Source organism: Salmo salar, chromosome 14 (assembly GCF_965601325.2).
Source record: "Salmo salar chromosome 14, fSalSal1, whole genome shotgun sequence".
Taxonomy (NCBI): Eukaryota; Metazoa; Chordata; class Actinopteri; order Salmoniformes; family Salmonidae; genus Salmo; species Salmo salar.
In genome coordinates this window covers 42,674,966-42,690,657 of record NC_138304.1, presented here as the reverse complement: position 1 = coordinate 42,690,657, position 15,692 = coordinate 42,674,966, and the positions used below count along the sequence as shown (strand labels likewise).

Sequence of the window (15,692 nt, the reverse complement as noted above, 5' to 3'; positions counted from 1 at the left end):
GGTAGTCACCTGGAATGCATTTCAATTAACAGATGTGCCTTGTTAATTTGTGGAATTTCTTTCCTTCTTAATGCGTTTGAGCCAATCAGTTGTGTTGTGACCAGGTAGAGGTAGTATACGGAAGATAGCCCTATTTGGTAAAAGACCAAGTCCATATTATGGCAAGAACAGCTCAAATAATCAAAGAGAAATGACAGTCCATCATTACTTTAAGACATGAAGGTCAGTCAATCTGGAATATTTCAAGAACTTTCTTCAAGTGCAGTTGCAAAAACCATCAAGCTCTATGATGAAACTGGGTCTCATGAGGACCGTCACAGGGAAGGAAGATCCAGAGTTACCTCTGCTGCAGAGTATAAGTTCATTAGAGTTACCAGCCTCAGAAATTGCAGCCCAAATAAATGTTTCACAGAGTTCAAGTAACAGACACATCTCAACATCAACTGTTCAGAGGAGACTGTGTGAATCAGGCCTTCATGGTTGAATTGCTGCAAAGAAACTACTACTAAAGGACACCAATAATAAGAAGAGACTTGCTTGTGCCAAGAAACACAAGCAATGGACAAGCAATGAGTCCAAATTTGAGATTTTTGGTTCCAACCGCTGTGTCTTTGTGAGATGCAGAGTAGGTGAACGGATGATCTCTGCATGTGTGGTTACCACCATGAAGCATAGAGGAGGAGGTGTGATGGTGTGGGGGTGCTTTGCTGGTTACACTGTCTGATTTATTGTGGAATTCAAGGCACACTTAACCAGCATAGCTACCACAGCATTCTGCAGCGATACGCCATCCCATCTGGTTTGCGCTTTGTGGGACTATCATTTATTTATCAACAAGACAATGACCTAACACACCTTCAGGCTGTGTCAAGGCTATTTGACCAAGAAGGAGAGTGATGCATCAGATGATCTGGCCTCCACAATCACCCGACCTCGACCCAATTGAGATGGTTTGGGATGAGTTGGACCGCAGAGTGAAGGAAAAGCAGCCAACAAGTGCTCAGCATATGTGAGAACTCCTTCAAGACTGTTGGAAAAGCATTACAGGTGAAGCTGGTTGAGAGAATGTCAAGAGTGTGCAAAGCTGTCATCAAGACAAAGGGTGGCTACTTTCGCCAGCAGCATACCACCCTGCATCCCACTGCTGGCTTGCTTCTGAAGCTAAGCAGGGTTGATCCTGGTTGGTCCCTGGATGGGAGACCAGATGCTGCTGGAAGTGGTGTTGGAGGGCTGGTAAGAGGCACTCTTTCCTCTGGTCTAAAAAAAGATCCCAATGCCCCAGGGTGTGATTGCAGACATTGCCCTGTGTAGGAGGCTGTCTTTCAGATGGGATGTTAAATGGGTGTCCTTACTCTCTGTGGTAACTAAATGATCACATGGCACTTATCTTAAGAGTAGGGGTGTTAACCCTGGTGTCCTGGCTAAATTCCCAATCTGGTCCTCATACCATCATGGTCACCTAATCATCCCCAGCTTCCAATTGGCTCATTCATCCCCCTCCTCACCCCTGTAACTATTCCCCAGGTTGTTGCTGTAAATGAGAATGTGTTCTCAGTCTATTTACCTGGTAAAATAAAAACACTTTTGATTTGTTTAACACTTTCTTGGTTACTACATGATTTCATTGTTTTGATGTCTTCACTATTATTCTACAATGTAGAAAATAGTAAAAATAAAGAAAAACCCTGGATTGAGTGTGTCCAAATTTAGGGATTTTTCTTAACGTTAAGGATTTCCGATTTCATTTGAACATTCACAGCCCTAGAAGAGGGTATATAGTGTATGCTATGTTAGGCATCTACTAGAACTATGAAGCTACATGGGTCTTCATTTCATATGCTGAATCACACCGATTATGCTATATCAGATTAAGCAGTTGATCTATCATTCTTGGAGGGGTGATGTCAGAAAATACAGACTCTCTTGGATTATTTTGATAAACTGACGGCTATAAAATAGTAATTCGGTGATCTATTTAATGTATAGCTTTCACTAAATCCTAACTGTGTAATGTTTTACCACTGTAGTCTGTAGTGACACTGTACAAACCTACTATATTTACTGGCAGGGGAGTAGAGGAACTGCGACTGACTTTAAATATCTGGAAGGGAAAGCATGGAAACATTGGTTAGTTGGTCTCCGTGCCTCTCTCTCTCTCGCTCTCTTTTTCTCGCTCTCCTTCTGTCTGTTTGTATCCCCCCTTTCCCCCATCTGCCTCTCTCTTCTTTGGGAAACCCAGGGTCCCACTGCGTGTAAACAGTCTCTTATATATGTGTCTCTATGGGATCATGATGAACAATTTTTTGCTGTTTTGTGTTTCCCTGTTTTGTTCCTTGGTGCTGTTAGTTTTGTTGCTAGGTGCTGTTAGTTTTGCTGCTTGGTGCTGTTAGTTTTGTTCCTTGGTGCTGTTAGTTTTGTTGCTTGGTGCAGTTAGTTTTGTTGCTTGGTGCTGTTAGTTGTTGCTTGGTGCTGTTAGTTTTGCTGCTAGGTGCTGTTAGTTTTGTTGCTTGGTGCTGTTAGTTTTGCTGCTAGGTGCTGTTAGTTTTGCTGCTTGGTGCTGTTAGTTTTGCTATTAGTTTTGCTGCTTGGTGCTGTTAGTTTTGCTGCTTGGTGCTGTTAGTTTTGCTGCTTGGTGCTGTTAGTTTTGCTGCTTGGTTCTGTTGGTTTTGTTGCTTGGTGCTGTTAGTTTTGTTGCTTGGTGCTGTTAGTTTTGTTGCTTGGTGCTGTTAGTTTTGTTGCTTGGTGCTGTTAGTTTTGTTGCTTAGTGCTGTTAGTTTTGTTGCTAGATGCTGTTAGTTTTGTTGCTTGGTGCTGTTAGTTTTGTTGCTAGATGCTGTTAGTTTTGTTGCTTGGTTCTGTTAGTTTTGTTGCTAGGTGCTGTTAGTTGTTGCTTGGATCTGTTAGTTTTGTTGCTTGGTGCTGTTAGTTTTGTTGCTTGGTGCTGTTAGTTTTGTTGCTAGATGCTGTTAGTTTTGTTGCTTAGTGCTGTTAGTTTTGTTGCTAGATGCTGTTAGTTTTGTTGCTTGGTGCTGTTAGTTTTGTTGCTAGATGCTGTTAGTTTTGTTGCTTGGTTCTGTTAGTTTTGTTGCTAGGTGCTGTTAGTTGTTGCTTGGATCTGTTAGTTTTGTTGCTTGGTGCTGTTAGTTTTGTTGCTTGGTGCTGTTAGTTTTGTTGCTAGATGCTGTTAGTTTTGTTGCTTGGCGCTGTTAGTTTTGTTGCTAGATGCTGTTAGTTTTGTTGCTAGGTGCTGTTAGTTGTTGCTTGGTGCTGTTAGTTTTGTTGCTTGGTGCTGTTAGTTTTGTTGCTTGGTGCTGTTAGTTTTGTTGCTTGGTGCTGTTAGTTTTGTTGCTTGGTGCTGTTAGTTTTGTTGCTTGGTGCTGTTAGTTTTGTTGCTATGGTGCTGTTAGTTTTGTTGCTTGGTGCTGTTAGTTTTGCTGCTTGGTGCTGTTAGTTTTGTTGCTTGGTGCTGTTAGTTTTGTTGCTTGGTGCTGTTAGTTGTTGCTTGGTGCTGTTAGTTTTGCTGCTTGGTGCTGTTAGTTTTGTTGCTTGGTGCTGTTAGTTTTGTTGCTTGGTGCTGTTAGTTTTGTTGCTTGATGCTGTTAGTTGTTGCTTGGTGCTGTTAGTTTTGTTGCTTGGTGCTGTTAGTTTTGTTGCTTGGTGCTGTTAGTTGTTGCTTGGTGCTGTTAGTTTTGTTGCTTGGTGCTGTTAGTTTTGTTGCTTGGTGCTGTTAGTTTTGTTGCTTGGTGCTGTTAGTTGTTGCTTGGTACTGTTAGTTTTGTTGCTAGGTGCTGTTAGATTTGTTGCTTGGTGCTGTTAGTTTTGTTGCTAGGTGCTGTTAGTTTTGTTGCTAGGTGCTGTTAGTTTTGCTGCTAGGTGCTGTTAGTTTTGTTGCTTGGTGCTGTTAGTTGTTGCTTGGTGCTGTTAGTTTTGCTGCTAGGTGCTGTTAGTTTTGTTGCTAGGTGCTGTTAGATTTGTTGCTTGGTGCTGTTAGTTTTGTTGCTAGGTGCTGTTAGTTTTGCTGCTAGGTGCTGTTAGTTTTGTTGCTTGGTGCTGTTAGTTGTTGCTTGGTACTGTTAGTTTTGTTGCTAGGTGCTGTTAGATTTGTTGCTTGGTGCTGTTAGTTTTGTTGCTAGGTGCTGTTGGTTTTGTTCCTTGGTGCTGTTAGTTTTGCTGCTTGGTGCTGTTAGTTTTGTTGCTTGGTGCTGTTAGTTGTTGCTTGGCAATTTGAATGCACAGAGATGCTGTGACAAAATCCAGCATGATAATGCGCGGCCCTGTCACACGGATCTGTACACAATTCCTGGAAGCTGAAATTGTCACATTTCTTCCATGGCCTGCATACTCACCAGACATTGAGCATGTTTGGGATGCTCTGGATCAACGTGTACGACAGCGTGTTCCAGTTCCCGCTAATATCCAACAACTTCGCACAGCCATGCAACAGCCTAATCATCTCTATATAAAGGAGATGTGTCACGCTGCATGAGGCAAATGGTGGTCACACCAGATACTGTTTTATTTAAGGTATCTGTGACCAACAGATGCAAATCTGTATTCCCAGTCATGTGAAATCCATAGATTAAGGCCTAATTAATTTATTTCAATTGACTGATTTCCTTATATGAACTGTAACTCATTCAAATCTTTGAAATTGTTCATGTTTCGTTTATATTTTTGTTCAGTGGATATAAGTTATTTTTACGTCATTTAGTAGACACTCTAATCCAGAGCGGTTTACAGGAGCAATTAGGGTTAAATGCCTTGCTCAAGGGCACAACAATTGATTTTTTTTCACCTAGTCGGCGTGAGGATTCGAACCAGAAACCTTCTGGTTACTGGCCCAACGCTCTTAACTGCTAGGCTACCTGCCTACTGTGATAACTACATAATGTAGTACTAGGTAATGTAACATGCAGTCATTTCGGCTTGAATCAACTGATTGTAGATCAGCCGTCCTACCACACCAGTGACCTGAATCCATCTGAATCTGAACACACACTAGAAATGTTAGAGTGGAGCGGACCCATGAAGAGGCAGGAAGAGCAGCTGTTCTGTTCTGCCCCCCCTGGAATGGAAAGGCCAGCAGAATGTCATGCTTTGTACTGTTCTACTCAGACCAACACACACACACACATTTGAGTTCCCCATTTAGAACTTAAGTGACGTCCATGAATGTTTTCATAAGTACTGAAACCGGTTTTGTACCAAACATGCCCAATGTTTTTATGTGACCTACATTTGACCTTAGATGGGTATCTTTGACCCTCAGTCTCACCTGTTTGTTCTGGTTGACATGAAGAGGGAATGGGAACTAATGTTCTCTGTGAAACATTGATGATGGTGTCCTCTCTGAGCATCTAGTCTAGCAACCACCTCTAGTCCATGTTCTCTGTGAGGATCCACGCTAACCCATCTCTATCGCTCTTCCCCAGAGTTCCCACCTGGCCCTGATAGACACTCTGATGTTGGCGTACACAGTGGAGATGGTGAGTGTGGAGCGGGTGATGGCATGTGTCCACAGATGCTCCTCCCCTCTCAACGACCCCTCCTCCCACCCCGACGGACACATCAGAGATCTGCCTTACGACACTGAGGACGCAGTCACCACATGGATCAACAAGGTAGGGTACTAAGATACACACACAATCCTCTAATACCAGAGATATGACATATTAGGCCCCACTGTATATTCTTAAAGCTGAGATCCCAGAAAGGTGAAACAACACCACTGGCCGCCCCTGGCACATTTGTTATTGTTTTTGTTTAGAGGAAATGAGCAGCCAGCGTTGTGGGTAAAAAGCTAGTAGAACTCAGCTGTTCTATGGTGCGTGCAATGATGTCAGAGGAAAAAAAACTGTTTGTTGTTTTAAGTAACGTCTCTGTTGTAATATTGCAAACGGACGTGGCAGTTTCACACGCAGCTTCCATTTTTTATTTTATTTTACCTTTATTTAACCAAGTTGAACAAGTTCTCAACATGTCAGATCAGATTACTGAGAGAGACCCCGGTCAGAATAAACTTGATCTCATTTTAAGGTCTGTTTACACAGGATTGGGAGGTTTAACTAGGAACTAAATGTACGTACAGTCAGAGTCTTAGCCCTAAAAGATAGTTCTGGTTAGCTGCTAATATTCGGATAATGCATCCCCACCATTGGAATCTAATAACATCCCACTAAATCAAGTCTGGCTCTGTGTCATTGAGCTTGTTTACATTCCTCCCTGCAGAAGCCCATGTGCTTCCTGCTCCCTGCTGCAGGCCAAGGCCAGACGGATACCAAAATGTACACGCACACACAGACACACACGTGTACACATAATGAGCCACGCATGGAAAAATGCACACTCACGCAGAGATATGATGGATGAACACAAATATTAACATGAATACACACACACTCAGGAAACACACAGATACACACATGATCACTTACTTATGGATGGACTCACACATTCTCACACACAGCAGCTCGCAGGCATACAGTAGTGTACCATAGTGAGTCTCAGTTCATGTTGTGTTTGTGTGTGTGTGTGTGTGTGTGTGTGTGTGTGTGTGTGTGTGTGTGTGTGTGTGTGTGTGTGTGTGTGTGTGTGTGTGTGTGTGTGTGTGTGTGTGTGTCATCACTGGCACTGGAGCCTTTTGAAGAGACAACAGCCCTAGAAAAACAAGATTAGGACTTTTTCATTAAAACCTAATCAGACAATGGACTCCTATTTCCCCATGATGTTTGTAACACTCATACACAACAAGGCTTAGAGCTGGAACGTTTATGAGCCTATGAGAGATGTTTTCATGTGCTGAATGATGTCATAGTAGTGCTTTGAAGTTTAACTTAAGTAGCTTCATTATAGAAGCTGTAATATCACCTACAGTTGAAGTCAGAAGTTTACATGCACTTTTGCCAAATACATTTAATCTCAGTTTTTCACAATTCCTGACATTTAATCCTAGTAAAAATTCCCTGTCTTAGGTCAGTTAGGATCACCACTTTATTTTATGAATGTGAAATGTCAGAATAATAGTAGAGAGAATTATTTATTTCAGCTTTTATTTCTTTCATCACATTCCCATTGGGTCAGAAGTTTACATACACTCAATTACTATTTGGTAGCATTGCCTTTAAAGTGTTTAACTTGGTTCAAACGTTTCAGGTAGCCTTCCACAAGCTTCCCACAATAAGTTGGGTGAATTTTGGCCCATTCCTCCTGACAGGGCTGGTGTTTCCTCCAGCATCTTCACAAGGTCCTTTGCTGTTCTGGGATTGATTTGCACTTTTCGCACCAAAGTACGTTCATCTCTGGGAGACAGAACGCGTCTACTTCCTGAGTGGTATGATGGCTGCGTGGTCCCATGGTGTTTATACTTGCGTACTATTGTTTGTACAGATGGACGTGGTACCTTCAGGCATTTGGAAATTGCTCCCAAGGTTGAACCAGAATTGTGGAGGTCTACAATTTTTTTTCTGAGGTCTTGGCTGATTTCTTTTGATTTTCCCATGATGTCAAGGAAAGAGGCACTGAGTTTGAAGGTAGGCCTTGAAATACATCCACAGGTACACCTCCAATTGACTCAAATTATGTAAATTAGCCTATCAGAAGCTTCTACAGCCATGACATCATTTTCTGGAATTTTCCAAGCTGTTTAAAGGCACAGTCAACTTAGTGTATCGAAACTTCTGACCCACTGGAATTGTGATACAGTGAATTATAAGTTAAATAATCTGTCTGTAAACAATTGTTGGAAAAATTACTTGTGTCATGCACAAGGTAGATGTCCTACCCGACTTGCCAAAACTATAGTTTGTTAACAAGAAATTTGTGGAGTGGTTGAAAAACTAGTTTTAATGACTCATACCTAAGTGTATGTAAACTTCTGACTTCAACTGTACATTATGGTAGCTGTAATCTCCTCTACATTATGGTAGCTGTAATCTCCCCTACATTATGGTAGCTGTAATCTCACCTACATTATGGAAACTGTAATCTCGACCTACATTATGGAAGCTGTAATTTCACCACTCAGAATGCTTAATCTGCCACAAGAGACTAGTCACCGCTGAAAGTCACTGTTTCCTATCATTCTCTCTCACTTACACACACAAAAACAAAACCTCTATATTCATTCCCCCTCATTACTCGTTGGTAATGTGACCCTCAATAATAACCTCTCTCTCTCTCTCTGTCTAGGTGAATGAGCACCTCAGGGAGATTCTGGTGGAGGAGCAGAGGTTGAGAGAGAGCTCTTGTCTTGAGACCACAGCTACAGGAGCTCAGAGGGTGAGTACAGACATTCCCCCTGCTAACAGAAAACATGAACTCAGTCTCATGCCAGCTGTATAGAGAGACACTGCTACGCTATGAGAGAGAGAGACTGCACTGCAGGGACTTATGCAAGGCCTACATTCTTAGAAAAACATGTTTTGGCTTCCATGTAGAACCCTCTGTGGAATGGAAACCAAAAGGTTTCTACCTGGAACCAAAAATGGTTCTCCTATTGGGGTAACCGAAGAACCCTTTTGGAGGGGTGGGGGAGAGAACATTGTCTTTTGAGTACTCTGTCAGTTGTTGACACAGGAGACAGTCACAGTAGCCACTGGGTCATTTCAGATTGAATAGGACATATAGGGAGGATTCTAGCAGCTTCTTACCGCCCACTGTTCTGGATGCAGAGCTTTTTCTGCTTCGAAAAGTCTTGGCCGTGCCGCCTATGTGTCCAAACCGTATTAATATTCAGGATGGAAAAACATACCTTTGACATATTTTATTGACATAATTTTATTAATTTGTTCGCTTGTACATAAGGCATATGTTTTGTCCATTTGCAATATGATTTCATAGGAAGTCAAAAGTCGAAGTCAAAAGTCACCTTTTTTTTTGCCAAATGCCATAAGAAATGTCCAACTGCAACATGAAAGTATTGAATGTGCCAAATCAGGATGTTTGTCCATTTGCCATGTACGATCATAGGAAGACGGTTTCCAAACCCAAAAGTCAGTGAACCATGTCCAAATGGCATTTATACTGCCCAAATGATATATAGCCCTATGTTAAGTCATGAATCAACTTAGATGGTCTATTTGTCATGTATGATGAGGGAGAAGTGGGACAATGACAATTACATCATAAATTTGACATGCTCAAAAATACTGCAGAAATGCAAAATTGACTGGCCCGATGAACTCGGGATGGCCGGGCAGTGCTAGTGGTTCCTCTCTATTGCTCGATGGTGACATGAGAGAAATGGGACTCCATCAGTCAATGAGATATCATTCTGACACCAAACTGATACCATCTTACACCAAACCCACTTTTTCCAACTCGTTTAGAGGCCAACTATCACATATATCAGAGCAGGCCCATAATTCACAGCGCCTTCAGATTAAACCATAATAAAAATGTAAAACATGTAGTTACATTCTAGCTGCGGGTCCAGCTCTGCCTTTATGTGTAGGCCTAGCTGAGGCGACCCCGAATCCCAAGTTTTGGCTCGATAGGTCATTTGGAGCCCGAGCAGCGACCATAATTGGTGCTGAAAATCCACTTTTTCAGGGCGTTGCTACTGGGTCCTTGAATGAGCTATCGGAAAGAAACGTTGGGGTCCGTCTCTACGGCCCAAGGCAGTTTCAATGCACCTAGCCTTGCGACTCTGGGACATTTCTAAATGTTGTCATTTTCGTGATGGTCAAAATGAATTGAACATATTGCAAATGTACGAGGCTGTTTCTCAGTCTGAGAACCTTCTAGAGCCACATAACTCACCGTGCACTATCGACTTGAGCTCTAGAGCAGGTTTCTAAAGTTTCAGAGCTCTAGGTCTGACGGTTCTTTGATAGTTCGAACAAAGCTAACTATTGCGGGCTCTGTGTGTGTGTGTGTGTGTGTGAGTTTTTCTTGGAAATCTGATGGGATAAATGACTGATTTACAGTTCATGAGGGTTACCTAGTCACACATATGAAGTTTTGGAAAGATGTGACTTTTTTAACCCTTCAAAACAAAGCTACTGTGACCCCAATTTAAGGCACTTCCGGTTGGCACAGGAAGCTTAGAATCGACACATGTTGTCATTGGAGTTTTAAGTCTTTACGTTAACCTCTATGGGCTAGGTGGGACGCTTGCTACGTGACTGCTCACTACACCACAGAGGAGTGGACCACCAGGGTAACAGAAAGCTACGTGACTGTGACTGCTCACTACACCACAGAGGAGTGGACCTCCAGGACCGTGTCAATACTGCCCCCTCGCCCTAACAGGTTAAGAATTGACTGATTTACACAGGGTTGAATTTAGTGATTTTCACAATCTGCAGGTTGGTTATATCAAAACACCTTTAGGGTGTTTTTAACAACTTCTGGTTGTTCCAGGTTGCTTAAGCTTAGAATCGACACAGGTAGACCTCACAGTAGCCTGATGGATTGTCATCGAAGACCGGTTCATAAGGCATTCATAACCCACATAGGCTTCAGGTTGAATTAAGGGGAATAGGCAATATATTCCTATGGGGAGAGAAGTCATTGCAAACAGTTTGATGTAAACACCTTCTTTTCACTGTTAAGGGTTAATGCTACATGGTCAAGGTTAGGCTTGCACAGATCGGGAGGACCTCAGGAACGTTCCTGAGGTCGAATTGTGCTTCTAACCCTAACGGTTCTCTCGCTGTCACACAAAAGCACTTGAAATTTTGGGCCTACTTTTTTTCAAGGTCGCTGCGCTCAGACCGAGCGAGCTACAGTCAAGCGGGGCATCTCGTTGAACTCGGCACAGCCTAGAGATAATGGTAATGCTATTGCAGGCTCTGTGTGTCTTTAGCACTGTGTCACTCCATCCTTGCTGTGTGTGTGTGTGTGTGTGTGTGTGTGTGTGTGTGTGTGTGTGTGTGTGTGTGTGTGTGTGTGTGTTTGTGTGTGTGAGAGCTTTTCTTTGACATCTGATGGGATAAATGACTGATTTACAGTTCATGAGGGTTGCTTAGTCACACATATGAAGTTGTGGAAAGATCTGACCTTTTTAACCCTTCGAAACAGCCCCTATGACACCATTTTAAGGCACTTCTGCTTGACACAGGAAGCTGAAAGTGAACACATATCCTCCTTGGGTTAGGCTCTTCTAGAATATTGAGTTTTACGTTAAGAACTGACTTATTTACAGAGGGTTGAATGAGTTTGTGTTATTTCAGAAAATCACAGAAATCTCGCAGAGCTCCGAAACCCGCCTTAACGGATTCATCTGAACACGCTGCAACTGGATCTGTAACTTTTTTGAAAAAAACAACATTTTTTTTTGAACATCACCAAATGTACATTGTACGATTTCTCTTAACTTGTTATGGATAGGGGGCAGTATTTTCACGGCCGGATAAAAAACGTACCCGATTTAATCTGATTATTACTCCTGCCCAGAAACTAGAATATGCATATAATTATTAGCTTTGGATAGAAAACACTCCAAAGTTTCTAAAACTGTTTGAATGGTGTCTGTGAGTATAACAGAACTCATTTGGCAGGCCAAAACCTGAGAAGATTCCAAACAGGAAGCGTTTCTTGGCCTTCTTGATCATCTCTATCCAAAACAGGGGATCTCTGCTGTAACGTGACATTTTCTAACGCTCCCATAGGCTCTCAGAAGGCGCCAGAACGTTGAATGATGACTTTGCAGGCCATGGCTGAAAAACAGTAGCGCATTTGGTAAGTGGTCGATCTGAGAACAATGAGACTGGCGCGCGTGTGCACGAGACGACTCCATGTTTTCATTTTCAGTCTTTGAACGAAAACAACGACTCCCGGTCGGAATATTATCACTTTTTTACGAGAAAAATCGCATAAAGATTGATTTTAAACAGCGTTTGACATGCTTCGAAGTACGGTAATGGAATATTTTGAATTTTTTTTGTCACGAAACGCGCCGGGCGCGTCACCCTTCGTTACCCTTCGGATAGTGTCTTGAATGCACAACAAAACGCCGCTATTTGGATATAACTATGGATTATTTGGAACCAAACCAACATTTGTTATTGAAGTAGAAGTCCTGGGAGTGCATTCTGACGAAGAACAGCAAAGGTAATCCAATTTTTCTTATAGTAAATCTGAGTTTGGTGAGTACCAAACTTGGTGGGTGTCAAAATAGCTAGCCTGTGATGGCGAGCTATCTACTCAGAATATTGCAAAATGTGCTTTCACCGAAAAGCTATTTTAAAATCGGACACCGCGATTGCATAAAGGAGTTCTGTATCTATAATTCTTAAAATAATTGTTATGTTTTTTGTGAACGTTTATCGTGAGTAATTTAGTAAATTCACCGGAAGTGTTCGGTGGGAATGCTAGTTCTGAACGTCACATGCTAATGTAAAAAGCTGGTTTTTGATATAAATATGAACTTCATTGAACAAAACATGCATGTATTATATAACATAATGTCCTAGGAGTGTCATCTGATGAAGATCATCAAAGGTTAGTGCTGCATTTAGCTGTGGTTTGGGTTTATGTGACATTATATGCTAGCTTGAAAAATGGGTGTCTGATTATTTCTGGCTGGGTACTCTGCTGACATAATCTAATGTTTTGCTTTCGCTGTAAAGCCTTTTTGAAATCGGACAGTGTGGTTAGATAAAGGAGAGTCTTGTCTTTAAAATGGTGTAAAATAGTCATATGTTTGAGAAATTGAAGTTTTCGGATTTTCGAGGAGTTTGTATTTCGCGCCACGCCTATCATTGGATATTGGAGCAGGTGTTCCGCTAGCGGAACGTCTAGATGTAAGAATGACGATAGATAAATATCTGGTTCTTTTTTCCTGACACCGTAGGCTCATGTACTTTGATGTGAAGCAGTCAAATTAGCGCTCTATTTTCATTTTTGACCTTTAATCCCAGAAAAATGGCCTTAACTCAAAAAGCGTTGAGGCCTCGACTCCATCTTGTTCGGGGCCAACTGCCCATTATGCCAAACCTATGCTCGCCAAGTTTCGTCTTCAAAGTCTTTTCTGTTTAGGAGAAAAGGCCACGTCGTGAATCGTGATGTTTTGTACATTTGCAATATGATCCATTCGCCTTCCATTCGCTCTCTGCTGTTATTTTCCGGGACAGGTGAAAAATGACCAAACTTTGAAAATGTTATTAAACGGAAACCGAACATCCAAGAGACTTCGTTCGATGACTTCCCGGAAGATCCGGCCCCGGTGCACGGCCCGCCGCCGTAAGCTGATTTTACAAACGTTCGCGGACGTCTAGTAAGGGACCGTACATTTGCAACATAGACTTCCTCATCAGTCATACAGCAAGTGCCGAAATGTGCGCTTCATGTATGTAAAGAGGGCATCGTAGCCTACTTAAGATGGCATTGTAGCCTAGTAAAGATGGTATTGTAGCCTAGTAAAGATGGCATCGTAGCCTAGTAAAGATGGCATCGTAGCCTAGTAAAGATGGCATCGTTGCCTAGTAAAGATGCCATCGTAGCCTAGTAAAGATGGCATCGTAGCCTAGTAAAGATGGCATTGCAGCCTAGTAAAGATGGTATCGTAGACTAGTAAAGATGGTATTGTAGCCTAGTAAAGATGGTATTGTAGCCTAGTAAAGATAATATTGTAGCCTAGTAACAATGGTATTGTAGCCTAGTAAAGATGATATTGTAGCCTCGTAAAGATGGCATCGTAGCCTAGTAAAGATGGTATTGTAGCCTAGTAAAGATGGTATTGTAGCCTTGTAAAGATGGCATTGTAGCCTAGTAAAGATGGTATTGTAGCCTTGTAAAGATGGCATTGTAGCCTAGTAAAGATGGTATTGTAGCCTTGTAAAGATGGCATTGTAGCCTAGTAAAGATGGTATTGTAGCCTAGTAAAGATGGTATCGTAGCCTAGTAAAGATGGTATTGTAGCCTAGTAAAGATGGTATTGTAGCCTAGTTATGATGGTATTGTAGCCTAGTAACGATGGTATTGTAGCCTAGTAAAGATGGTATCGTAACCTAGTAAAGATGGTATCGTAGCCTAGTAAAGATGGTATCGTAACCTAGTAAAGATGGTATCGTAGCCTAGTAAAGATGGTATCGTAACCTAGTAAAGATGGTATTGTAGCCTAGTAAAGATGGCATCGTAGCCTAGTTAAGATGGTATTATAGCCTAGTAACGATGGTATTATAGCCTAGTAAAGATGGCATCATAGCCTAGTAAAGATGGTATTGTAGCCTAGTAAAGATAGCATTGGTCGATCCGTCAATGTCTCACCAGTCTGTTTTCATTGCATGCATCTACATAATACTACATGTTTAGTTTGAATAACCCCAGACTAAACTAGTGTGTGTGTGTGTGTGTGTGTGTGTGTGTGTGTGTGTGTGAGGAGCCTTTATATACATCCATACGTCCCTCTCCTTACTCTGATTCCATACATTAACTGTCATTGACCAACATCTCTCCGTGTTGTTGTTGCCATGGCTGCAGGCGCGCTACAGGAGGGAGTATGCCCAGCAGAGGTCAGCTCCATCACTCCCCCTGGTGGACAATCTGCTGAAGGACAACACAGATGGCTGTGCCCTGGCCGCACTCCTCCACTTCTACTGCACAACGTCCATCAGACTGGAAGGTACCGTACAGGAGGATTATTCCATCACTTCATACCTGTAGCCTTCTCTAGTTGGCCTGCTTTATACCAATAGGTTACAGTAACGTAGCCTATTCACTCACAATGGAAAGTACAGTAGGCTGTCGTTACACAAGTGTTTGACCAGATGAGCATAGGTGAAGTTAGGCCAGAATCACAGAAATGAGTTATATTAGAAAATATGGGCATTCAATCACAGCAAACAATATATTTGCTGGACAATATGAAAGCTATAAGGTGACAGTATGCATCCAACAGGTGTTGAAGTATTAGAGAGGGACTGTTTGGGAACAGAATTACCTCAGGGCTCAAGAAAATGATCACTTGTAAATGAAAAAGATACCAGTACCATCAATAGCTATATTGTTTCAACCATTAGACTCACAGACAACTGAAGAGGGAATTTCCCCACAGTATGACCTCAGGATCTATTCTGGGACAATTTCCCCACAGTATGACCTCAGGATCTATTCTGGGACAATTTCCCCACAGTATGACCTCAGGATCTATTCTGGGACCATTTCCCCACAGTATGACCTCAGGATCTATTCTAGGACAATTTCCCCACAGTATGACCTCAGGATCTATTCTGGGACAATTTCCCCTGACCCTGCCATTACACACCCACATGTGTTTTTCTGGTTTGAAAATCCCAGAATTGATTTAAAATAGAAAAATCATTTACAGCCAACTATTGTGTCCATTAAGTATTCAGATAACAGCTGTAAAGGGATTCCAAATGGACTCATTGCATTAATTATTTAAAATAATTGATGGTGTCAAAGTACCATCAACAGCAATATTGTTTTTTTCATTAGACATGCAGACAACAGTGACAATTTCCCCTGACCTTGAAATGAGCTCACCTGACAGGAACCTCCCTTATCACCATGACCTCAGTCTTACAGAGAATAGCTAACACACACACAGAGAGAAGAGAGAAAATAGCTTATCCACTATCCTGCCCAGTAGATATGATACAGAATGATTCCACTGGAAAGAAGATTAGCCCCTAGTGATGAAGTCAATGTGTACAATTTGGCCAACAACATCAAAGAGTCCATGAGGTTCAGGTTTATTCAATAATAATGGTGTCATTTGGGGATGA

At 42.0% G+C, this 15,692-nt stretch overlaps 1 protein-coding gene across 4 annotated transcripts in view; it reads left to right on the top strand.

Annotated features, from left to right (window-relative positions):
• The window catches only part of LOC106569669 (calmodulin-regulated spectrin-associated protein 2), a 73,667-nt gene that overhangs the window by 33,303 nt on the left and 24,672 nt on the right, over positions 1-15,692 (top strand). For all 4 annotated transcript variants that reach the window (XR_014380375.1, XR_014380376.1, XM_082960991.1 and 1 more), the window contains exons 3-5: positions 5,433-5,621; positions 8,188-8,277; positions 14,425-14,566. Coding sequence is in view for 2 of the 4 variants with exons in the window: in XM_082960991.1 (XP_082817117.1) it covers positions 5,433-5,621; positions 8,188-8,277; positions 14,425-14,566 (421 nt within the window). In the remaining 2 variants the exon portion in view is untranslated. The remainder of the gene's footprint in view (positions 1-5,432; positions 5,622-8,187; positions 8,278-14,424; positions 14,567-15,692) is intronic.